This window comes from Xenopus laevis, chromosome 4S, assembly GCF_017654675.1.
Source record: "Xenopus laevis strain J_2021 chromosome 4S, Xenopus_laevis_v10.1, whole genome shotgun sequence".
Classification (NCBI taxonomy): Eukaryota; Metazoa; Chordata; class Amphibia; order Anura; family Pipidae; genus Xenopus; species Xenopus laevis.
Genome location: NC_054378.1, coordinates 118,647,655 through 118,673,776, shown reverse-complemented (window position 1 = coordinate 118,673,776; position 26,122 = coordinate 118,647,655). Strand labels below are relative to the sequence as shown.

Below are 26,122 nucleotides of genomic sequence, written 5' to 3'. Positions count from 1 at the left end.
GCCAAAGAGAGCTTCACTGTAGGTTGACAACTCACATAGGGGCGACTAAATGGCCAATCACAGCCCTTATTTCACACCCCAGGAAAAAATGTTCATGCTTGTGTTGCTCCCCAACTCCTTTTACTTCTGAATGTTGCTCATTGGTTCTAAATCCCTGATGTAGAGAGTGACATCCTGCAATTGTATTTCATTTTTTATTATTTGTGTTTTTTGAGTTATTTAACTTTTTATACAGCAGTCCAAATTACCCTAGCAACCATGCATTGATTTGAATAAGAGACTGGAATAGAAATAGAAGAGGCCTGAATAGAAAGATGAGTAATAAAAACAGTAGCAATAACAATACATTTGTAGCTTTAAATTTTTTTTTAAATATATATATATATATATATATATACACATACACACACACACACATATATATATATATATATATATACACATATGTATGTATATAAAGAAATAATGAAGGCCAATTGAAAAGTTGCTTAGAATTAGCCATTCTATATCATAAATCCTAAGCAGTGACAGGCTGACAGGAGCATTTTGTCCTTTACATGGTTGTGGGTACATTATACAATCAGGGGTACATTATTCCCTATATTACACAAATATCAGACGCCCTTCTGGTTTAAATCGACAGTACTGCTGGGAGAAGATGTGCAGCAACAGCTTGGGTCACATAATACTGTTATGTCTAAAACACATGTTCACTACATTTGGGCAACAATTTAGGGTAACTGACATGTCCTGGTCACAAGAGCTTGCAATTTAATTGTAAAAAGATTGAACTCTTTCATAAAAAGCTTTTCCAGGGCACTGACCGTGATCCATTGGATTCAGAGAGAGAGAAAGTCTGTGAAACAGGTGCAATGATAGGAAGAGCAGTAATCTGATGAGCAGCTGCCCCGCCACCATCCCCCCTAACTGCTGCTTCAAGTGGGCCAAACATGTAACTGATGCCTCCTCCCTTTCCTCGCTGTGTTCTCCTTGTGGGTCGGAGGGGAATCTCTCCACCCTCTGCCCTTCTGGAAACAACTCGGATAATTCAGCCCATTCCATCTCTCCAGCCGTGAGGACTTAATCAGAAGACCAACCGCAAGGATTTAATGTAGCGAATGACTCCCTAAAGGCTGCACAGGCATTTCAGGCTGATTGAAGGCAAGTTCCACGCTGCTCCTCTCTTTAATCTGATTGTATTGGAATCTGGGATGTGGGGGGGCAGTGGGCTCTGATAATTTGCTTTAGATATAATCAATATATTTTGTGATTTTACATTTAAATATTGGTTATCTTTTTACTTTTATTTGCATTTGGGTGTGGCTTGTTTTACTTTAGCTCTGTGCATCCAGGTACAACAAGTTTTGATTTGAACAGAACCAACCTGTAACCTATCAGAGCTGTGGAATATCCATGGGCTTAGACCAACTTGTAGCCAATAGAATATTCCCAGGGTTAAGGTTGCCATACACGTAGAGATCTGCTCGTTTGGCGATTCCGCAAACCATCGAATCTCTCCCCGATATGCACACATTGAGGGGCCCAATGATCGGATCTTAATGCTGGCAATACGGGAGGTCAGATTGCGGGACTGCATGCGGACGCGATCCGATCGGGGAAGCCTGTCGGAGGGCCCCACACATGGGCCAATAAGCTTTTATTGGCCCGTGTATGGCCGGCTTTAGACCAACCTGTTGAAAGAGCGTTCATAGAACTCAAGGCCTCTATAATAAATGGGAGTTTGTCCTGCCGGAATGGGGGCGTCTCCAGTCATTTCAAAAGCAATAGGTGGGATTTGGCTCATCAAAAAGTGCCGCAGAGCTGCCCAAGGGTACAGGCACTGCAGAATACCCGCACACTTCCAGAAATGTACAAATTTCTACCTGCAATACAGCCAGGGTCGGAACTAGGGGTAGACAGAAGAGGCACTTGCCTAAGGCGCAACAACAGAGGGGCGCCAGGCACATACCTCTAAAACCATCTCCTGCCTACCTCTAGTCCCTGTTCACTGGTCTGTGTTGTGCTCTCCCCTCCCATCAGACACTCTCCTCTGTGCTAATGCGCACGAGTGCGAAGGTTGCAGTCTGGCGCATGCACGAGCAAGTTGCGGACTCACGCGCTCGCGTTTAGACGTGTGCTCTGGACGTGGATCGGGCTGGCCGAGTTGCCTAGGGCGCCCGGTCGGCTTGGCCCAGCACTGAATACAGCAACATACACTAGGTCAGTTGCAGTGGTGTAACTAGATATTACTGGGCCCACAGCAAATCATTTTTCAGGCATCCAAAATGTCTAGAGGTTGACCTGTTTACCAATATTTATTGAAATTGTATATGAATTAGTGTCTCATGGGGCCCCTATACCTTCTGGGCCCCTCTGCAACCACAGTTATGCCCACTTGCATATCTGGGTTGACAGTAATCCCAGGGTTTCACTTCCAAAATCCTGTAAAGCAAGATTCAGTCCAATCCAAGAACCTGCCCAAACCAAATCCAAACCATATATAATTTAGAATATTAGACCCAAGAAGATAAATTAATTGATTTAAAAAAAATTGTTAAAAATGACCAAACATGGTTGTGGGTTAAAAACTGTAGTCACAATCCAAAGAATTAGATGGTAGAAATTGGAAAGAATAGATGGTGGAGAATTTATCTTCTTGGGTCTAATATTCTAAATTATTGCACTGCACTTTACTTAAATAATGAATTTTTCTATTTATGGATGAATTTATAGCGGCACTGGCACTTTAAAATTTTATTAAAATTTTTTAGGAATTATTGTCATTAAACAAGTAGGGTGCATCAACTTTTAGAATTTTTTTGATAACTTTAGAATCATAACTATTGGTGGGGTTTCTTTTTCTTTCTCTTAAAATTTTGTTTGTTGTTCTGACATCAGTCAGACCTCAACTAATAGTTGTGAAAGATATTTTCTGCGTTTGAATAAAGGCACCTTCTTTTAGGGTTACAATGTACGCCTGGGTAGTTATTTATCAAAAGCCAAAAATATCTCATTATTTTCTGAAAGCTCCTCCCACCCGTTTGGTTTTTTTTCTGAAAATTTCCTGTGCGGAAAAAAACTTGAAAAAAAGTTTTTTTTGGATATTTGCCTGAAAACCACATTCTTCAGATTATTGCACAAAACCCAGCGCAGATCAGGATATCTTCGGGACTTCTCCCATTGACTTATATACAACCTCGGCAGGTCTGAGATGCTGGATTTTAACATTTGGATTTTTTCCATCCTCGGGTTATAATAAAAGCCGAAAAATGTTAGTGTTTTTTTCACTAAAAATTTGGATTTTACAGAAAAAAAAAACTTGAATTTTTGAGTTTTTGGCATTCGGACTTCACTCAACCTCTATTCTCCTAGTCTCTTTTCTTTACATACTATAGTCTATTATTCGATCTATTTAGCCTCTTTGTTCTCATAGAAATAGGGAATGGAGATGAAATATGCAAATGTCTAGCAGCATGAGGGACCACTGACATCTGGATCCACTGGGACTTTTCCAGGTATCCCAGTGGGCCAGTCCGACACTGGACTGAATCCATCAGCAGGCAGGTGAATACACTGAGACTATTGTGCAACTAGTTCTCTTGGTGACACGGCGTGTGCTCTGCTTGTGAAACCCAAACTGTGATGTTGTCTAACTCAGGATAAGGTTCTTATTGGCAAATCAGCAGCACAACAACTGCCCATTACACACTGAAACAATGAAATTGGCAACTGCACTTAAAGGAGAAGCAAACCCAAAAGTTAAAACAAACCCTACATAGACCCCCCTCCCTCCTCCCCCCAGCCTAAGTGTTACCCCTGGCAAATGCCCCTAAGTCTTTACTTACCCCTCGGTGCAGATTCTGTCCAGCGGAGTTCACAGGCACCATCTTCTTCTCTTTTTGGTAATCTTCAGAATGAGACCGGTGGAGCGCATGCGCAGTTGGAGCAATTTTCTGTTTAGCGACAACTGCGCATGTGTCCAGGGCCGCTCCGGCCATGAGGCAAGGTGAGAATCTTGCCTCAGGCGGCACGGAGCGGCCAGTTACCAGGGGCGGCAAAAAGCCGCCTCTGGTAACTTTAAGAGCCGAATTTCCATTTTTTAAAACGGAAATTCGGCTCTTCTAGCGCAGCGAGCGCAATAGCGCTCACTGCACTAGCGATGCGGCCCCTCCTCCACCCGCTCCGACGCTGGTAGTTAGAAGAGCGGAGCAGGAGGAGGGGCGGCATTGGGGCTGCTGCCTCAGGCGGCAGCAGCCCCTGAAACGTGCCTGCATGTGTCGAAACTCAAGAAAATTGCAGAAGCACTGGTAGCGTTCCGAGATTACCGAAGGGGCTGAAGACGACGCCCATGAACTCCGATGCCTGAATCTGCACCGAGGGGTAAGTAAAAAGTAGGGATGCACAGAATTCACTATTTTGGATTCGGCCGAACCCCCAAATCCATTGTGAAAGATTCGGCCGAATACGGAACCAAATCTGAACCCTAATTTGTATATGCAAATTGGGGGTGGGAAGGGGACATTTTTTTTACTTCCTTGTTTCGGGACAAAAAGTCATTCGATTTCCCTCCCCATTTGCATATGCAAATTCGGATTCGGTTCGGCCGGGCAGAAGGATTCGGCCGAATCTGAATCCTGCTGAAAAAGGCTAAATCCTGGTCAAATCCCGAATTGAATCCTGGATTCGGTGCATCCCTAGTAAAAAGTTAGGGGCGTTTGCCCGGGGTAACACTTAGGCTGGGGGAGGAGGGGTCCTTAAAATTACGTATACATAAAAAACGCATATGGTGGAACGGTGATAACTAAATTAAATCGTTTTAAGGGTAGGGACACACTGGGTAATTGGGGAGATTTAGTCGCCTGGCGACTAATCGCAGCGACTTTTCTCCCCGAATGCCTCCCCTCACTCTGCGCCTGGATAAAATGAAAAATCGCCTGCGCTAATCACACACGGTGATTCGTTTTCCGAAGTCGCCCGAAGTTGCCTCACGAGGAAACTTCGGGCGACTTCGGAAAACGAATCACCGCGTGTGATTAGCGCAGGCGATTTTTCATTTTAGCCAGGCGCAGAGCGAGGGGAAGCATTCGGGGAAGATTGGTCGTGGAAAGTCGCGGCGATTAGTCGCCAGGCGACTAAATCTCCCCAAATCGCCCAGTGTGTCCCAGCCCTAAAGCTCAAGTATTTGTTAATTAGTCGCATTATAGTAATTAACAAATTGTCCATTCCCTCCCTTCTAAAGATCCCTCTTGCGCAGTATCTGTCTATGTACGTTAGGAACGAGTGGGAGATACTCACGCCACCGTCCACCTAGGAACCTCATTTTCTAGCCTCATTCATTTTTAAGGTTTAGTTATCCTTTAAAGTGGAGGCTGGAGAGTCACATGCAGGAATGTTGCTAAATACTAACTAATTGTCCTCTGCATCAAAGGGGCCCCTTACAGGAATCATTTAAATAACAAAATGTTTGTGTAGGGCTAAGCGAGTTGCTTGCCTGGGTCAAAAAAAATGCCAAATCAGCCAAAGATCCGGTTTGGTTCCAGAGAGCAGATCTATGGCCATTTGTGGTTCACCTTTAAGTAAATTATTAAAATAAAGTTATTGTTACTTTTTATTACTTATTGTTCTATTCAGGTCCTCTCCTAGTTATATGCCAGTCTCTCATTCAAACCACTCCCTGATTGCTAAGTTCATTTGAACCTTAGCAACCAAATGAGAGCTGCTCCGTCATTAAAAAAAAAACTACATATAATAAAAAATGAAGGCCAATTGTCTTATAATATTACTCTCTAAAGCATACTCAAAGTTAATTCAAAGGTGAACAACCCCTTTAAGAGAGCTGCCAACCAATCATAACAACAGATGCACTGGCGCCTGGGCAGACCACTGCAGAATAAAGATATTACTGTGTATGGATTGTAGTTCAATAATGGTTCAAAATCAATAAACCTCCAGAGATCTTTACAAAGTGCTGCCCTGGCATAACATTTATCCTATTCCCCCTGCAAATGTCTCCACTAGAGCCTCCACTTTCCCATGGGCACTGCCACTTGAAAACTAAAATAAGCCTCAGACTGTATGAAAGTGAAATCTCTTCTCTTCTTTTGCACTAAACCAGCTGGTAACTCCGACTTCTTTTTCACTATTGTTGGTTACACTAGACTAGGGGAAATAAACTGTATATGGGATCCGTTATAGGGAAACCGGTTATCCAGAAAGCTCCAAATTACAGAAAGGTTCCCATAGACTCCAGATTTGTAAAATGTATTTCCATTTTCTCTGTAATAATAAAACAGTAGCTTGTACTTGATCCCAACTAAGATTTAATTAATCCTTATTGGAGGCAAAAACTGCCTTTTGGACATATTTAATGTTTACATGATTTTCAAATAGACTTAAGGTATGAAGATCCAAATTATGGAAAGATCTGTTATCTGGAAAACCCCGGTTCCCAAGCATTCTGTATAACAGGTCCGTGTGTGTGTGTGTATGCATGCATGAGCCCACCCTAAAACAAATGTGGCATGCCCCCCAAATGCATTCTGTATAACAGGTCCCATACCTGTGTGTGTGTGTGTGTGTGTGTGTGTGTGTATATATATATATATATATATATATATATATATATATATATATATATATTATATAAATGTAACAGTTTGGCTTTTGAAGGCAATCTCACTTTAAAAAAAGTAAAAGTCGCTAGAGTTTTTGAGAATGGATATGATGTCACTGACATAATTGGGGATTGAGGAGGATGTAGCTTCATCTGATCAGTTTGTCAGGGTCTAAAGCTGGCCATAGACTCAAAGATCCGCTTGTTTGGCGACATTAGCAAACGAGCGGATCTTTCCCTGATATGCCACTAACGGCATGGCTATATCGGGGGTAATCCGAACGTTCCGCCGTATGGTCGAACGATAGGATTGCGATACGCCAAGGGGCTCCGACGGGTCGGTCGGGTAAAAATCAAACTTTCCCGATCGATATCGTGGCCAGATATAAATCGGGAAGACACATCTAAACGACCGATATGGACAGCTTTATCTGCCCGTGTATGGCCACCTTAAGGTGGCGAAGGAAACTCTGGTGAAAGATGTAACGTTCAGTAAAATTTGCATCTTTAGCGAATTTGCGGAGTAACGATTGTGCGCCTGAGCGAAAATGCGTCTGGCGATAGGGCACGAAACTGCACTAGAGACGGTCTCGTTCGCTAGCGAATTGTCCTCTACACCTGTTAGTAAATTGATGATGTCCCTGCAGGTGAGATTTCTGCCGAATTTTCATAGCAACGGCCACTTCGCCCTTTAGTAAATCTGCCCCAATGTGAGTCTCCTGATAAATGTCAATTAGTGGCATCTCACCAAGGAGCTGCTGACAGACACACAGCAGAAAATAGCTCGGCTATAGGAAAGATCTCTCACCCAATAGATAAGTCACGCATTGAATATGTCCAGCAGCCGCGCCAACAGGGTTCAATCACCACTTGAACCGTTGAGAAATGTTTCACTATACCCTGATTTACTATTATCCCATAGTTTCCTATTTTAGAACCTTTTTGAAAAATGCAGTGGACTTGTTTCCTTCGCCTTGTTAAGTTTTCTAATTTCCGTCACTCTCACAATGAATACTAATTAACGTTACAGGCTCAAGCTCCGGCAGTGATGCAACAATGGGTTTCATATAAAGCTGTGAAACTGGATGCAGCTGCCATATTGATAAAGTCACAGTTGATGCCCCTTATTCCTGGCTCAGTAATGATAATAATGAGTGCATGTTTTAACTAGGGATGCACCACATCCACTATTTTGGATTCGGCCAAATCTTCAAAACCTTCGTGAAAGATTCGGCCCAATAATGAACTAAGTCCTAATTTGCATATGCAAATTAGGGGCAGGAAAGGGAAAAAAATGGTGTAGGTCATAATGTATGGAGTCATAAGGAACCCACACGTTATCACTGAACTGAGGGATATGCAGTTTGAGGGGCAATTGCTAATTGCTAAAATTGCAAATTGCTAATTAGCAAACATAATCAGTAGCTGGAAAAAAAGGTTTCCCCTAGGTACTAGGGAAGCTGGGCCAAATAATATATATTAATACACAAAAGCTATGAATGTCTTGTAAATTATATCCTTATAAACGTTGACTAGTGATGTCATCAGTTATAAACGGTGAGTAGTGATGTCATTTCTGTCACATGACTCACTAAACTTGTGTATTATAATAAATAAAGTACACCTTGTTGGAAAATATGAGGATATTAGAAGCTACCTCGGAGTTCCGTGACCTGTATAAAACATTTGGCCTTCGGCCTTGTGGTTTTTATATGGTCATGAAACTCATCGGTAACATAATATCCTTACATTTTACAATAGGGGGTACTTTATTCACGAGATAAACTCCCAACCCTGCAGTTTCTATTGAACTACAAAAGCATCCAGTCTGCCAACAGGAGGTCCAACATCCCTGGTGTCTTATGACAAATGCAGTGATGTGGCCGTATGATTGGACCATTCGACGTGTCTGTTTTTTGGACATGACCCATAGGAAATAAGTCCTTAGACCCAGCACCAGCCTGAATATACTGCAAAACTATTCTGTAGATATAATGACTGCTAAAGCTGTCTAATTTTGTTGGTCACAGGGGTCAGTGACCCCTCCTAGCTACCAGACAGTATTTCAGCAGAATATAAAAATAAAGAGCCAGACTAAAATGTCGAATCATTCTAGAAATATACAAAACAAATTGAATTGAAAATTTGCTTAGAAAGGGGCCCTCTATAACAGGGTGGTCCAACTGGACAGATTTGGCCCTCCGACACATATATATGGTGCCCAGTATGCCCAAAATCGACATAATCTTTGTAAGACGTCATGGTTTTATAATAATCCTGGCCTTGGTTATGTGAAATACCAGATATCTGGGAAGATCTTGGATATAACATATAAAAAGTTTATGGAAAGGTGAACTTTCCCTTTAAAACACACAAGTAGTCATGAGCGAATCTGTCCTGTTTCGCTTTGCAGAAAAAATTTAGAAACTTGCGAAAAAAATGTGTGAAACAGCGAAATTCTGTGAAAATTTTTGACAAGTTTTTACGTGCGCGACAATTTTTCTCGCTCCAAATGCATTAAATTTAATGGCCATTTTTTATATTGACTTTTTTTGTCCTAATGCATTACAGTCAATGGGCATTTTTTCTTATGGCGACTTTTTCATCCTAATGCATTACGGTGGTGGCGTTTCGGTGCAACTAAAACCCCTCAAAGCCCGAAGTTGCATCAAGACTTCGGAAATCCCAAGTGAATTTGTATTAGGGATGCACCGAATCCAGGATTCGGCTCAGGAGTCTGACTTTTTCAGCCGGATTCGGATTCGACCGAATCCTTCTACCCAGCCGAACCGAATACGAATTTGCATATGCAAATTAGGGGTGGGGAGGGAAATCACGTGACTTTTGTCACAAAACAAGGAGGTAAAAAATGTTTTCCCCTTCCCACCCCTAATTTGCATATGTATATGTTCTGTATTCGGGTGAATCTTTCTAATAGGATTCGGGGGTTCGGCCAAATCCAAAATAGTGGATTCGGTGCATCCCTAATTGTATGCCATCCTGCCGGTGATTCGTATTCTTGCAGGTGGGAAGGCATTTTGGGGAGATTAGTCGGCCAGCAACAAATCTTCTCTTCTTCGGGCGACTAATCTCCCCCAAATCTTCACGTGCGCCTCCACCCTTAAACTCAATGGGCGTTTTTTCTCATGGGCGTTTTTATTCCCTGTGAATTTTCCCAATTGTCAACTACACCCCCAGCATCTACAGGCAGCATGCTGAGGATGCTGGGAGATTGCAATCATCAGCATTTGAGACATGAGGGTGAGAAGACTCATTTTCAAAACACATCAGTTAATAGTGCTGCTCCAACAGAATTCTGCACTGAAATCTGTTTCTCAAAAGAGCAAACAGTTTTTTTTATATTTCATTTTGAAATCTGGCATAGGGCTAGACATATTGTCAGTTTACCAGCTGCCCTCAGTCATGTGACTTGTGCACTGATAAACTTCAGTCACTCTTTACTGCTCTACTGCAACTTGGAGTGATGTCAACCCCCCCCCCCAGCAGCCTAACAACAGAACAATGGGAAGGTAACCAGATAACAGCTCCCTAACACAAGATAGCTGCCTGGTAGATCTAAGAACAACACTCAGTAGTAAAATCCAGGTCCCACTGAGACACATTCAGTTACATTGAGTAGGAGAAACAACAGCCTGCCAGAAAGCAGTTCCATCCTAAAGTGCTGGCTCTTTCTGAAAGCACATGACCAGGCAAAATGACCTGAGATGCACCTACACACCAATATTACAATCAAAAAAATACACTAGCTGGTTCAGGAATGACATTTTATATTGTAGAGTGAATTATTTGCAGTGTAAAGCGTGTAATTTAGAAATAAAAATGACACCATAAAAATAATGACAGAATCCCTTTAATGACCCAGAGGAGATAATGAGCCGTGGGTATAAGTGTGAGACTTATGAGGACACGTTCTCCAGTTTCATGGGAATGCTCTGGGTCAGGCTGAGATTGTGCCACAAGATAAAATGTAACATTAGATGCCCGACTGTAATAACTGGCACTGAGTGCAATGAAATGAGACCTGGCTGGGACATCAGGATTTGCAGGATACTAGATTGCTGTTTTGATCTCTCCGGATTAGAGTTAATATTCACCGATTAACCCAACAAAATGCAGGCGGCCTTAAGTCATTTATAAAATAATCCGCAATCTGTGCAGTCTCGTCAACTAACATATGTATAAACCCCAGACGGCATCTGATGGGCTTTGAAACTGACCTTGCAACAGTCTTATTATGGGCCCAGCCAATGGGAACAAAGATTATTTTGACAGTTAAATATGTGACAGCAATGATATAAACTGCAGCTATCCCTTTAAAATATAGGCATTCTTAAATCCACATATATCCATTCTGATGCATGCTGCTGGCTGCAATGATTCCTGTGCTGTTATACAGTATTATAAGCGTTAATTTACCACCCCCTACTGTAAATGATAAGGATATTATTAGTCACTGAGGGGTTGTTCTGTGACCATATAAAGGCACAAGGCTGCAGGCTGAGTTATACAGGGAACTCTGAGTATCACTCGTGTATTATAAGGGATAATGTACCCCCTACTGTAAATGATAAGGATATTAGAAGTCACTGAGGGGTTGTTCTGTGACCATATGAAGGCACAAGGCTGCAGGCTGAGTTATACAGGGAACTCTGAGTATCACTCATGTATTATAAGGGATAATGTACCCCCTACTGTAAATGATAAGGATATTAGAAGTCACTGAGGGGTTGTTCTGTGACCATATGAAGGCACAAGGCTGCAGGCTGAGTTATACAGGGAACTCTGAGTATCACTCATGTATTATAAGGGATAATGTACCCCCTACTGTAAATGATAAGGATATTAGAAGTCACTGAGGGGTTGTTCTGTGACCATATAAAGGCACAAGGCTGCAGGGTCAGTAATTCAAGTAATAATACGATAATTTACACAGAGGGAAAATAAATAGTTGGGGAGAACTGGGGCAAAGTAACTGTTTAAAAATGCGCCAGAACACACATCTGAAAAGAAATGAGAATGTTGTTCCCCCACATTTATCATTGTTATTATGAAGACTGTTATACCGCATTGGCTGAATGTGCGTTTGTGTAAGAGACTGCACGAGACGGCGCTGGGCTACAGGAGGGCCATTAGACATCAGCTCGGGGGCAGCGTGTGGGACTGTGGGATGATCAGTCCCGCTAATGTGAAGTCGCTGCGATCCCTGCAGTCGCCTCCTCCTCCCTCCCCGCAGCCCCGGGAGTCGCTCCAGCACATGAGGAGAAGCGTCAGGCCCTGGCACCAGTCTCTGCTCGTTAGCGCTCTCCCTATTTATACTTGTGAGCTGCACCCGGGGTCGGAGGAAATGCCAGGCCCATCTGCAGTCTTGGCACCCGCCTCATTTATCCCAAGGACCTGAGCGCAGGGTGAAAGGGCTGCCGGGGACATGAGACTCACTCAGACATGGTAAATAGGCGCAAGAGCAGCGCATCTCTCTCATTAGCGAATTGCCCCAACTGACGCTTCCCGGTTCCTTCCTTACAGGGACAAGTATTCGGCTTAAAGTCCAAGAGATCTTTCCCTATGACTGAGAAGGACAAGGATGTCTGGCAGGAGGACCCCGCGGAATACTGTCCAGGTCTGTGTCCCCCAAACCCACATGTGATCTACTGGGGAATAAAGGGGAGTCATAAATGTGGGGGTGCTGTATTGGGAATAAAGGGGAGAGAGCACATGAGGGGGTGCTGTATTGGGGAATAAAGGGGAGAGCACATGTGGGGCTGCTGTATTGGGGAATAAAGGGGAGAGAGCACATGTGGGGGTGCTGTATTGGGGAATAAAGGGGAGAGCGCACATGTGGGGGTGCTGTATTGGGAATAAAGGGGAGAGCGCACATGTGGGGGTGCTGTATTGGGAATAAAGGGGAGAGCGCACATGTGGGGGTGCTGTATTGGGAATAAAGGGGAGAGCGCACATGTGGGGGTGCTGTATTGGGGAATAAAGGGAGAGCGCACATGTGGGGGTGCTGTATTGGGAATAAAGGGGAGAGCGCACATGTGGGGGTGCTGTATTGGGAATAAAGGGGAGAGCGCACATGTGGGGGTGCTGTATTGGGAATAAAGGGGAGAGCGCACATGTGGGGGTGCTGTATTGGGAATAAAGGGGAGAGCGCACATGTGGGGGTGCTGTTTTGGGGAGTAAAGGGGAGAGAGCACATGTGGGGGTGCTGTTTTGGGGAGTAAAGGGGAGAGAGCACATGTGGGGGTGCTGTTTTGGGGAGTAAAGGGGAGAGTGCACATATATAAGCGCAGGTTTCTTATAAAAACACACATTTTAATTAAAGTATATTGGAGATAGGTTTCTTTTTCATTAAAGAAAGTAAAAATTGGATTTTATTTTTTTGCCTTTACATGCCCTTTAAGGTGTTTAAGTCTCAGTTACTCTGCATTAGTATCTTGCATAGCAGTGTTGGACTGGGCCAGCTGGAAAGCCTAAAAATTAGCTTCCAGCTTCCGTACACCCATGTACGGACTGGCAAACTGTAGATTCTGGCAAATGCCGGAGGGGCTGTTGAAAGTGCCATAGACAATCCCTATTTGGTGGGGGGCTACTTGAACCTCTGTGCCTCTAAGTCTTAGTCCAGGCCTGACTGCACCATAGGGATTGTGTTTCCCATTCATAAAAAGCTAAATGAAGAAGGGCAAGTATATGACGGGGTAATTGTGGCTACAGAGCTGTGTCCTCTGCTGAACAAGTGTTTGAGGCTACAGAAGGTCTCGTTGTTTCATAAGGAACAGACTAGGCTACAGGGGAAGGAACAATGTGCAACGCACAAGAGGTGCTCAAAGCCAATGCTCATATGCCCAGTTCCAGAGGGGGCTGTTTATCACACTATGGGCAACCTGTTATGTACTTTGTATCCTGTGATTGAATGGCTGCCCCCATGGCTACACAGCAGCTTGTTTATATAAACTATAGTAGTACTTATGTGATCTACTGTGTATCCTGTGCTTGAATGGCTGTCCCCGTGGCTACGCAGCAGCTTGTTTATATAAACTATAGTAGCACTTATCTGTTATCTACTGTGTATCCTGTGCTTGAATGGCTGTCCCCGTGGCTACGCAGCAGCTTGTTTATGATGAAGGGTAAGCAATCCTGGTTAGATGACCCCTGCCAAAAAGCAGGACATAACTGCTGCTGCTTGTCAAAAAAAAATTATTTTTCTCCCCCTCCCCTATTTTCAGGTGGTTACCACCCAGTGCAATCTGGAGATATGCTGAACAGAAGATACCAAGCCATTCACAAGGTGGGATGGGGCTACTTCTCTACTGTTTGGCTGTGTCACGATTTACAGTAAGTGCCATTGGCCTAAGTATTCTCCATGAGTAAAGTTATAGATGGACGGTACAAAGTGAATTATTGAATGATCTAGCAACGCAGTGCTGTGCATAGCATATGCAAGTATTATAGTGACCTTTATCCTAATACTAAAAGAGAGAATGTTTAAAGGGCAATCATTACAAAAAGACCAATCAGAATTATTTAAGCAAGCTCATAAAGCAGGGGTATAACTATAGTGGAAGCAGACCGGCTGCAGGGGGGCCCAGAAGGTATAGGGACCCCTAATTCATGTACAATTTCAATAAATAATAGTGAAACAGGTCAAAGCCTAGACATATTGGGGGCCTGAAAATGAATTTGCAGTGGGACCCAGTAACAACTAGTTATTCCTCTGGGAAACAGGAATTTAGCTTTATGAGTCCATTATGTGGATTGCTGAAGCTGTGTTCTGTATTCTGTACAGGGATTATCCATTTCCCGAGCTAATGACTCCCCTCTCTTTCTGTTACAGAAAAAAGAAGAAGGTGGCAGTGAAAATTTCCAAAAGTGGACGAAGGTTCAGCGAAGCGGCCCTGGATGAAATCTCTATTCTTAATTGTGTAGGGAAAATCTATCTGTATATTATATATAGGGCAAGAAGTGTAACCCGCATCCTCCACCACTTTCCCAGTACATAAAGCCAAAGCAGCACCTCGCTAAAGCCCTGCAATAATTGGGGTGCTCAAGGAAAGTGGTTGTGGTTTCCAGAAACATCCAAATTGTCCATTTGGAAATACTGGAAGGTTTGCGGAATAGTTCGGCAGGTTTCTGTGCAATTACACAGCACACAGACACCCAGCAGAGTGAAGTGTGAGGAATCATTTTAAAAGGGTTGTTCACCTTTAAATTAACTTTTAGTATGATGTAGAGAGAGATATTCTGAGACAGTTTGCATTTGGTTTTTATTTTTTATCGTTTTGGTCTTTGTTATTCAGCTCTTCAGAAGTTTTCCAGTTTTCAGTTTCAGCAATCTGGTTGCCAGGGTCCTAATTACCCTAGCAACCATGCACTGATTTGAATAAGTGACTGGAACGTGAATAGGCGAGGCCTGAATAGAAAGATGAGTAATAAAAAGTAGCAATAACAATAAATGTGTAGCCTTACCGAGCATTTGTTTTTTTAGACTGGGTCAGTGACCCCTGATTGAAAGCTGGAAAGAGTCAAATAATTAAAAAAATATTAAACTTAACTTAAAAGTGAGCCGCACCTTCAAACTCTAGCTGGGTTACTGTTTGTTGTTATCTCTTATACTGCAATGCCAATGGAGGATAAACCCCCACTCTGTGTATTTTCCTTTTATCACAAACTGCAACTCACATTATTTTCTATTCTATTTTAATCTTGCCAGGTAAATGGTGCACGGAAGAAAGAGTCTCAAGGGGAGAATGTCATCCAGCTTTTAGATGACTTTAAATTGATCGGAGAAAACGGCCTCCATATCCGTCTCATGGTGTCTGAGCACAAGGCGTCTGCTGATCTGATTTCTGCATTCAGTTCTTGGGTTCACTGTCCAGTCAGGTTCATTATAGGCCATTGTTTTAACTAAAATAATTCTGGTATGCACAGCTGAAGATCTTGGGGCTGGATGCAATATTGACACTCTATATGTTGAAAATCCTAACTAGGGATGCACCGAATCCACTATTTTGGATTTGGCCGAACCCCGAATCCTTCATGAAAGATTCTGCCGAATACCGAACCAAATCTAATTTGCATATGCAAATTAGGGGTGGGAAGGGGCAAAAAATTTTACTTCCTTGTTTTGTGACAGTCACGTGATTTCCCTCCCTGCCCCTAATTTGCATATGCAAATTAGGACAGGTGGCTCCTATAGAGGATAATATCAAGTGTTTAACGGGCTGTTCACCTTTGATTTATTTTTTTAGTATGATGTAGAGCGTGATATTCTGACACCATTTGCAATTGTTTTTCAAATTTTATTATTTGTGGTTTTTGAGTTATTTAGCTTTTTATTCAGCAGATCTCCAGTTTGCAATTTCAACAATCTGGTTGCTGGGGTTGCAAATTACCCTAGCAACCAAGCATTGATTTGAATAAGAGACTGGAATATGAAAAGAAGAGGCCTGATTAGAAGGTAAGTAGTACAAAGTAGCAATAACTGCATATGAAGCCTTACAGAGCATTTGTTTTTTTAGATAGGGTGAGTGACCCCCAATTATGAAAGCTGCAAAGAGTCAGAAGAAGGCAAATATTTTGAAAACGATAAAAAAAAAAATAGTGAAGACCAACTGAAAAGGTGCTTAGAATTGGCCATTCTGGAACATGCACTGCACCTCTGCATCAATTAGAATGAAAAGTGGGTGTGTGCCTTGAAAGACTTTGACGCCGGACGAATTTTCGCTGCAATTTCACAAATTTATCTACCGTCGGCGAAATGCATAAATTCGCCACAAATTCGTGCCTGGCAAATAAATTCGCCCATCACTATTTACCACCTGGAACGTCTCATTGCAGCACCCCCATTACATTGATAGCTTCCCCTGCTGTCCCCCCCCAACAGTGGAATAAACACTTGCAGAATGCTGCTACAGTGGCACCCACAGTTAAAATGCAATGGCGCAACTTTTAAGTTGCCCTTCTTTTTCTAAAATTGCTGATTAAACCCTATTGGCAAATCTTATTCTGCAAAGGCATCTTCATCAATATCAATAGAAGCAGTTATTCCAACTCGTCTTGAAACAACAAGTTCTGGGCTTTATGAAGGGCCCATAGGGCAGGAGCAGGGATGAGGGATTTGAAGCAACATTTCTCCAACTGATTGGCTGACACGAGAGTGTAGCCCATGGGAATTAGATACGTTTTTATTATGCCTTTGTTCAGCAGTGTCTGATCTTGGCTTCTCCTTGAGGGAATGAGAAATAGTAAAGATGGAAATGATTTTCTGGACTAGAATGAAGTGGGGGAATTCTGTTATGCAGAAAAACAGATCCCCATGTGGGAGAGGTGGGATACATCTGGCAATCCGGCATCTCCAGCTTGTGATCCTCCGGCTCTTGCTGACATGCACATCCCTGCAACTCTACCTGTGTTTGTATAGGAAATAATGCAACCCTTACTGCAATGATCCCCAACCAGTGGATCATGAGCAACATGTTTCTCACCAACCAATTGGATATTGCCCCAGTGACCTCAAAGCAGGTGATTATTTTTGAATTCCAGGCTTGGAGGCAAGTTTTGATTGTATGAAAAACCAGCTATAGTGCCAAACAGAGCCTCCTATAGGCTGCTGGTCCACATACGGGCTACCAAATAGCCAATCACAGCACTTCTTTTGCACCACCCAGTATCATTTTTCATGATTGCGCTGATCCCCAACACTTTTTACATCTGAATGTGGCTCACGGGTAGAAAAAAGTTGGGGACCCCTGCCTTATTGTAAAATATAAGGATGTTAGAAGACAATAAACAGTTCCATGACAATATAAAGGGACATGGTGATGGAATGACTTGGTGAAGGAATTCCAAGGTGACTGATAGCCTCATATTTACAACATGGGATACATTATTTTTTATGATACAAAAGTTTTAGTCATATGACACAAATTAGATCCCTGATCGATGACATCACTTAGCTCTATTTATATAGTGAATAAAGTACCCCCTGTTGTAAAATATAAGGATATTATAAGTCACAGAGGAGTTCCATGACCATATAACGAGGCTGAAGGCCGAGTGCTTTTATACAGATCATGGAACTCCAAGGTTACTTCTAATATCTTCATATTTTCCAACAAGGGGTACTTTATTATTATACACAAGTTTTAGTGAGTCATACAAAAAAATGACATCACTACTCACCGTTTATTACTGATGATATCACTAGTCACCGTTTATAAGGATATAATTTACAAGCTATTCAGTGCTTTTGTGTATTATAAGGATATAATGGACAGGATATTCATTCAAGTTGCAATTTAGGGAATTATGTTGCTTTACAAACATGCTGCCATGTTGTGCATAGACTTAACCTGACTTATAATGTTATCCTTAACTCGGTTCCAAATGTGTGTCTGGTATTTGAATTGCTGGGACCATCTCTCCTGCATTTAATGAGGAATCACGGCCCGGAAGGCCTGCCTCTAACGTGTGTGCGTAGGGTTCTCCAGCAGGTAAGGAGAAGACATTTTTCAGCAGATCTGAAAATGATCAATTCTTAAAAGATATGGGCCCAGAAGATCAAACCATTGCTCAAACCTGCTGCAGCTGGAACCACAGGCCCTAAGTACAGAATCTTAGCTCTGCCCAGTGGAACCAACTGTGGATTTCCAAGCCAAACTGGAGAGGGCAATATTTGATGATGTCATTGACACCTTAATGGTCAGCAGACATCATCAAAATGAATATTCATACATCAGAGATCTTCTAGTCCAGCAAGACTTGACTAAGCCATAGTTGAGTGACTGCATCTCCTCTAATCACTTATTGGTTTGTTGAAGGTGCTGCAAGGCCTTAACTTTCTTCACAAGAGGTGCCGCATTATCCATACAGACATCAAACCAGAAAACATCCTTGTGTGTGTGAAGGCGGACAATCTGCAGCAGTGCATGGCTGAAGCTGCTATCTGGAGTGAGAATAAAGCTGGTGACCGTACGGAGCATGGTAAGGAATATTACATTGGTTAATGCACAGCCATGCAACAGTCTTAAAATGTTACATGATAATGACAAGCCCCTTCTTTAGTTTGAGACTAGTGAAGGCTGCTTTGTAACTTATAGGTATTCCCAGCAGCTACAGGAACAACCAAGGGTCTAATGAAAAGTGTAATAGTGACACAGAAACCAAATAGCTGATCCAACTCCCCCCCCCCCCAACAATAAAACATTATGGGGCAGATTTATTAAGGGTCGAACTCGAAGGGGAAAATTTGAATTTTCAAATTCTTTTTGCTCAAAAATTTCAAATTCGAATTGTGAATTATCCAAGCTCGATTTGAGTTTTAATTCGCGTTTGAGATTTATCATACTTTGGGACCTTTAAAAACTCTTAATTTGACTAGTCGCCACCTAAAACCTGCCGAATTACTGTATAAGTCAATGGGAGAGGTCTAGGGATCAAATTTGGTGATGTTTGTAGCCTTCCTGACATTCCTGACAGTTTTTTAAATTCGAATTGAGTTTTTCTAATTAGAATCAAATTAGATTCGAGTATTTGGGTCGATTCAATTCATCCAAGCAGAGAAAATTCGAATTTATTAATAAATTCCGATTGGTCGAATTTCGAAAGTTTTAAAAATGAATTCAAAATTCGACCCTTGATAAATATGCCTCTACAATATTGGTTCCACAAACATATTTTGTTTCTGTGTCTAAAATATACCCAAAGCACTTATATTGATCAGTTAGTGACAACCTACTCAATATTTAATCACCTGCTAGAGAAAGAGAGAGACTTTGGAGTTCCCAGTGGAGGGAGGGGTCATAGTCTCAGAGGGAACCCATATTGTCTATTGTCTCAGCCCATTCTCCCCATAACTTTTCATATATTTGGGGGTACCCCCTCACAGTGTAGGTGAGTTTTATCAGAAGGAGAAGGGCTCTGAGTAGGCGGAGAGTTGGGGTGGAGTGTGCCATCCATTGAAGGAGGTTATTTCCTTGCATAGAACAATAGGTTTAGAAAAAGAATACGTGTTGTAGATTCAAAAATATTATCATCCACAATGCCAAACCTGGTGTGTAAGTATTTTAGGCAGGGATGTTGTGTTCTAAATCAAGTCTAGGACCTGTTTCCAAAAGTGGTGTACCTGTGGGCATAGCTATATTAGATGGAGGTAATCCGCCATAAAGGCAACTTTTTGCCACCTACCACAATTCTCCCTTTTTTTCTTTAAACAGGTGTTGATGTGAACTTCCTAACTCACCTGTTTGAGACTGGAAATTCCGACATGCTGGGAGTGAAAATCGCAGACCTGGGCAGCAGTTGCTGGACTGTAAGCATGGCTTTAGACTAGGCAGCATGGTTATGGACTAGAAGGCATGGATACGCACTAGTAAGCATGGTTATATACTAGGCAACTAGGTACAGTTATGGACTAATAAGCATGGTTATGGGCTTCTAAATAAACTTTACTTGTTCCTTTAAAGCTGGGATCTACTGTATAAATGTACTTTCCCAGTTGTGCAACACAGTCTTCTCGAGGAGAAGAGCCCTTACCTCCAGGCAGCATGGCTCAATTGAAATCCCAGGAGATTGAGGCATTTTGAGCAACAAGGTTCTCCTCCAGAGGACAGCTGGGTGCTGGCCTAGATGTTTCTGTAAGCAGAGCCTGAAGGCCAATAATCTTGAAACTATGAATAGTGTTCTGACAATGTTGGATCACAAAGTATGGCTTGAACCAAAACCAAGCAACCCACCTAGCATCATTTTTACTGACAGATATATTTAAGACAGCGACATTTTGTGCATACTGCTACTAAAAAATGCCTTACCCTTTAAACAAAACAGGGATTGTTTGTCCATATATTGCAATATATTTAAGCTGGCCAACTACGTCAAAGTCATCCCATATCTGGCCAGTCCTATGCTCAATTTTATCTGATTCATTAAGAATTCTATTGCTTCATTTTACAAAGGGACTAGGTATTACCTGCAACTTAACTTGCTGCTTTCAAAGTAAACCTCCATACTTGGCTGCCCTTTTATTAGACACCAGTGGGATCACCTGACTATAGCTGGGAAGGGTGGGAGCTACAACATGGAGCTGGTCACTGCTCCTGTATAAACTATAACAAACACAGTATATAGTTTATACAGGAGCAGTGACCAGCTCCATGTTGTAGCTCCCACCCTTCCCAGCTATAGTCAGGTGATCCCACTGGTGTCTAATAAAAGGGCAGCCAAGTATGGAGGTTTACTTTGAAAGCAGCAAGTTAAGTTGCAGGTAATACCTAGTCCCTTTGTAAAATGTATAATGAAGCAATGGAATTCTTAATGAATCAGATAAAATTGAGCATAGGACTGGCCAGATATGGGATGACTTTGACGTAGTTGTTCAGCTTAAATATATTGCAATATATGGACAAACAATCCCTGTGTTGTTTAAAGGGTAAGGCATTTTTTAGTAGCAGTATGCACAAAATGTCTCTGTCTTAAATATATTGATAATGGGTTGAGTGCAGAGGACTCTTGTATTTGACTATATGTATTTTGTGGTCACAGCCTCATTGCACCCCCGCCTAATGGTTTTAAAAAATAGTGGTGAGCACAACTTTCCCTTGTTTGTTATCATTTTTACTGACCAGGTGGTAGCCCTAAACGTAACGCTACTCTACCTCAAGAAACTACTAATCTCTTGTGTGTGTGTGTGTGTGTGTGGCAAAAGCCTTAATGGGGGAGTCTGTCAACCATAGAACTGATCAACTTGCTGGTTTCTCAGAAGAAACCATCTCCCATTCCCCTTTTCTCATCCTTAGTATCTTTGTTGCAGTATAAAGCCTTTTCTGAGGAAATCCAAACCCAACAGTACAGGGCACCGGAGGTTCTTTTGGGCTCAACCTATAGCACTTCTGTGGATATATGGAGCACAGCCTGCATGGTAGGTCCCACAGCAGTGAAATGACCTTCGATATCAAGATTAAAGCACCAGCTCCTTTTGCCAACCCTCCTTTATTTTAGGGATGCACCGAATATACTTTTTTGGATTTGGCCGAACCCCCGAATCCTTCGTGAAAGATTGGCCGAATGCCGAACCGAACCCTAATTTGCATATGCAAATTAGTGAGCGGGAGGTTGAAAGAGAACATTTTTTAAAAAGTAAAGTAAAAACAATTTTACTTCCTTGTTTTGTGATGAAAACTCGCATGATTTTAAGGATTCAGATTCGGTTCGGAAAGGCACAAGGATTCGCCCAAATCCGAATCCTGCTGAAAATGGCCGAATCCTGGCTGAATACCGAGCCAAATCCTGAATTCGGTGCATCCCTACTTTATTTACAGGGATCTGACCCAACTCATTTGCAACAATGAAATAGCAAAACGTAAGCTCTAAGAATGTATTGGACAGGTTGAGGTCCAAGAAGATCTGCTGGAGCAGTTGAGTGTAGCAGTAGCACTACAGATGTTGTTGTACTTCAATTTCTCCCTCCAGAGAACTAAAGCCTAACTAAAGAAGTAGCTACAAATGTTGTACATGATGTTTTGTGCTTCTGTACCAGCCCAAGGCAACCACAGCTCTTTAGCAGTAAAGATCTGTGTCTCCAAAGATGCCACAGTAGCTCCCCATCTTCTTTTCTGCTGATTCACTGCACATGCTCTGTGCTGCTGTCACTTACTGAGCTTAGGGACCCACTCACAATATACAGTACATATAGAATAGAAATGTCACAATATAAGGCTGATTAGTAATTAATACAGATAATTACTACATGGCAGCACAGAAACCAGTGCAATTCGCATCAGAAGGAAATGTGTTTTTTTTAAAAACTAATTATTTGAGTAAAGTGGAGTCTATGGGAAATGGCCTTCCTGTAATTTGGAGCTTTCTGGATAATGGATTTAACAATTACTGGATCCCATACCTGTAATAAGTAAAGCACGGTATTTCTTTTCCACTACAGGCATTTGAAATGGCCACGTCATACTATCTGTTTGAGCCCCACGCTGGAAAAACCTTCACCAGAGAGGATGGTAGGGTCCCACGAAGTGACTTAGGGAGCAGTTAGAGGTCTGTAATACCCTGTAAGTCATTTCTTCCTCTTGTCTTTAGATCACATTGCCTGTATAATGGAACTGCTGGGGCGCATCCCACCCAAAGTTATTTCTTCTGGGAGAAAATCACCTGCGTTCTTCAATAAACAAGGTAAGAAGCAAATGGCTTGGAATCATTGCATATACACAGGACTGCCATCAGAATTCGAGGGGGCCCCACACAACAACAAAAAAATAACATTGGTGGCCAGATACCTGTACAAGTAAAAAAAAAATAAAAAAATACCCTTGGTGGGCAGCCCCCCTCCCGCCCAATGGTTTACTAAAAAAGGAAGGCCATTGGTGTTAAGTGGAACCAGGGCCGCTGCTGCCATGAGGCAAGGTGAGATTCTTGAGTCAGGCGGCAACGAACGGGCAGTTGCAAGGTGTGGCAAAGATCCGCCTCTTGTAACTTTAAGAGCCGAATTTCCGGGTTTTAACACGGACATTCGGCACCGGTAGTGCAAAGAGCATAATTGCTCAGGCAGCAGCCCCAGAATCGCCGCTGAGTGGAACTTAACTTTCTTCTTCCTCGGCTCCTTTCTGTGGCTTTGGTTCTTTTCTGTGGCTTTGGTTCCTTTCTGTGGCTTTGGTTCCTTTCTGTGGCTTTGGTTCCATTCTGTGGCTTTGGTTCCATTCTGTGGCTTTGGTTCCTTTCTGTGGCTTTGGCTCCTTTCTGTGGCTTTGGCTCCTACTTCAGCAGCGGCTCATACTTCGGCTCCTTCTTTAGCACAACTCGGCTCCTTCTTTAGCACAACTCTGCTCCTACTTTAGCATTACTCGGCTCCTACTTTAACGCAACTCGGCTCCTACTTCAGCGCAAATCGGTTCCTTCTCTGGTGCAATTCAGCTCCTACTTCGGAGCAACTCGGCTCCTACTTTGGCACACCTCAGCTCCTTCTTTGGCTCAAGTCGGCTTCTACTTCAGTGCAACCCAGCAACTACTTTGGCGCAACTCTGCTTCTACTTGGCGCAACTCGGCTCCTACTTCGGCACAACCCAGCTCCTTCTTTGCCATAACTTAGCTCCTACTTCAGTGCAAGTTGGCTCGACTCCTACTTCAGCGCAACTCGGCTCCTACTTTGGCGCAACTCGGCTCGTTCTTTGGCACAACTTGTCTCCTACTTCTGCGCAACTCGGCTCCTACTTCGGCAGCTCAAGGGGGCCCGGCTATTCCACAAAATGCAGCATGGCCGGGCCCCGTTAACATATAGAAGCCATCCAGCTCTACACTAACACATGCCACTAACACATATTCCCAGGTGTCATAATTGTGTCCCTTCATTTACATTACATTTACAAATAACTTAAAAACCATTGATTTTGAATTTATATTGGAATGATATTTATATGTTTAACCCTGCCTGCTCTTTTCCTTTCATTCTGCCCCACAGGGGATCTGCTCCGTATCCCTCAGCTGTACCCCTGTGGGCTTTACGACACCCTCGTGAGAGGGCACAGATGGCAGAAGAATGAGGCCCTTACATTTGCCAGCTTTCTCCTGCCCATGCTGGAATATGTCTGTGAAAAACGGGCAACCGCTGAAACGTGTCTTCAACACCCGTGGCTCCAGTGCTGAGAGCGAGAGAGACTGTATTTCTCTGCACATCATAGGTTATTTTTTTATATGAATCACTCCTTACCTTGGAAGTGGATCTCTCTGCCAGAATGTCATTTGCTTTAATGCACCACGTGAGTGCCAGGATGGTGCCCTCCCAGCATGCTTAGCAGCCCCGCTATCAGTGATTAGGTGAAATGCAGAAAGGACATCAGAATTGTAGAAGACAAGGCATATAATGAATTTCCCCAGGGTGCATTGCTGCTAATCATCAAATCATTGTACCTTGCAGGTCACATGGGAATTAGAATTTGTAATATAGGGGTTTTCTCCTGTATATTCTCCACTTGGTTAAACTTGATGAAACTTTTTCAGCCTTGTCCACTATGTTGTTGTAAATACATTCTTGTAACCAACAGAACCCTATTTTCCATGAAATAACAATAAAGCATCATCTCACCGCTTATATACACATTTATACATATAAGGAGTAGGAGCTACCATAATAATTGTCTGCACTTACTACCATACTAAGGGGGTTATTTATTAAAGTCTAAGTGACAAAAACTCGAAAAACCTGATTTTTTTTTTTCTATAAAATCTGAATTTTTAGTGAAAATTTTTTTTTTGGGATTTATTATACCCAAAGGATAGAAAAGGTCAGAATCCGAAAATCCAGCATCTCAGACCTGCCAAGGTTGTATATAAGTCAATGGGAGAAGTCCCGGATATCCTGATCTGTTCTGGGATCAGTACAATAATCTGAAGATTTAATGGTTTTTGGGCAAAAATCCGAAAAAAATCTGATTTTTTTTTGGGGTGGAAAATCCAAAAAAATCATACGATTCGAATTTTCCTACAATTTTCGTGATTTTTCGATAAATAAGGGGAAATAACCCGTGCGGATTTGGTCGGAGTAGATTTCAGAAAAGAGATGAATTTGGATTTTGATAAATAACCCCCTAATTGTCTGCACTTACTCTTCATGGATTAATATGTTGTTAGCTGGTGTCATGTGCAATAGTTCCACACCTTGACCTGAATTTGTAGTTCTTTATTAAAAGGGATTCAAACCCAAGAATAAAATGTAATTCTAAGTCACTTTCCAATATACATTCATTACACATTTTCAGCGGAAGTTATTTGTTCAATGTGATTGCTATTGAAAGCAGTGTCTGTAACAGACCCGTGAAGAAGGAGGAAAGGACGACTTCTGCGCCATTGTTTCATGAGTCAGAACTAGCGCAACATAAAGGGGCACAGAAACTGCTTTTGTTTCAACAGCAATAACATTTACAAAACAGGTATGGGACCTGCTATCCAGAATGCTCAGGACCTGGGGTTTTCCGGATAACGGATCTTTCCATAATTTGGATCTTCATACCTTAAGTCTACTAGAAATGTAAACATTAAATAAACCCAATAGGCTGTTTTTGCCTCCAATAAGGATTAATTATATCTTAGTTGGGATCAAGTACAATGAATTGTTTTATTATTAAAGAGAAAAAGGATTTGTATAAAATGGAGTCTATGGGAGACGGCCTTTCTGTAATTCGGACCTTTCTGGATATCAGATCCCATACCTGTACATTTTTTTTAAAACCACTGAATATTTATTATGGCTGTATATTGGAAAGTTGTTTAGTGACATTTTCTTACATTAGTCAAAATTGCATTTTTGGGTTTACACTTTTTTTTTTAACATGTGACGTTGCAACGCTACATGTGTTATTTACTTTTAACCGGGTCCATAACTGATAAATGCAGCTATTCATGTGCAGCTTTAAATGCAATGTTTAAATGCTAAGCACATTTCCCTTGGCCCCAGCATCCAAGGGGCCCCTTATGACCAATGGGCTAATAATTGCC

The 26,122-nt window shown here is 42.3% G+C and overlaps 1 protein-coding gene across 3 annotated transcripts; it reads left to right on the top strand.

Annotated features, from left to right (window-relative positions):
* Positions 1–944: 944 nt before the first annotated feature.
* XB5772073.S (provisional ortholog of SRSF protein kinase 1 S homeolog) lies at positions 945–24,719 on the top strand. 3 transcript variants are annotated; one of them, NM_001096585.2, is given in 12 exon segments: positions 996–1,161; positions 12,158–12,251; positions 13,858–13,966; positions 14,466–14,553; positions 15,342–15,429; positions 18,017–18,123; positions 18,451–18,613; positions 19,846–19,940; positions 21,438–21,545; positions 22,566–22,635; positions 22,715–22,807; positions 24,090–24,719. In NM_001096585.2, coding segments are annotated over 11 exon segments (1,161 nt in total). In that variant the 5' UTR covers positions 996–1,161; positions 12,158–12,196; the 3' UTR covers positions 24,275–24,719.
* The last annotated feature ends 1,403 nt before the right edge of the window (positions 24,720–26,122 follow it).

Excerpts from the sequence above, each read along its gene's own strand:
- XB5772073.S (XM_018259777.2), top strand. Across the intron at positions 12,252-13,857 it reads CCCCGCGGAATACTGTCCAG|GTGGTTACCACCCAGTGCAA; the intron begins GTCTGTGTCCCC and ends CCCTATTTTCAG. Across the intron at positions 15,430-18,016 it reads GATCGGAGAAAACGGCCTCC|ATGTGTGTCTGGTATTTGAA; the intron begins ATATCCGTCTCA and ends ACTCGGTTCCAA.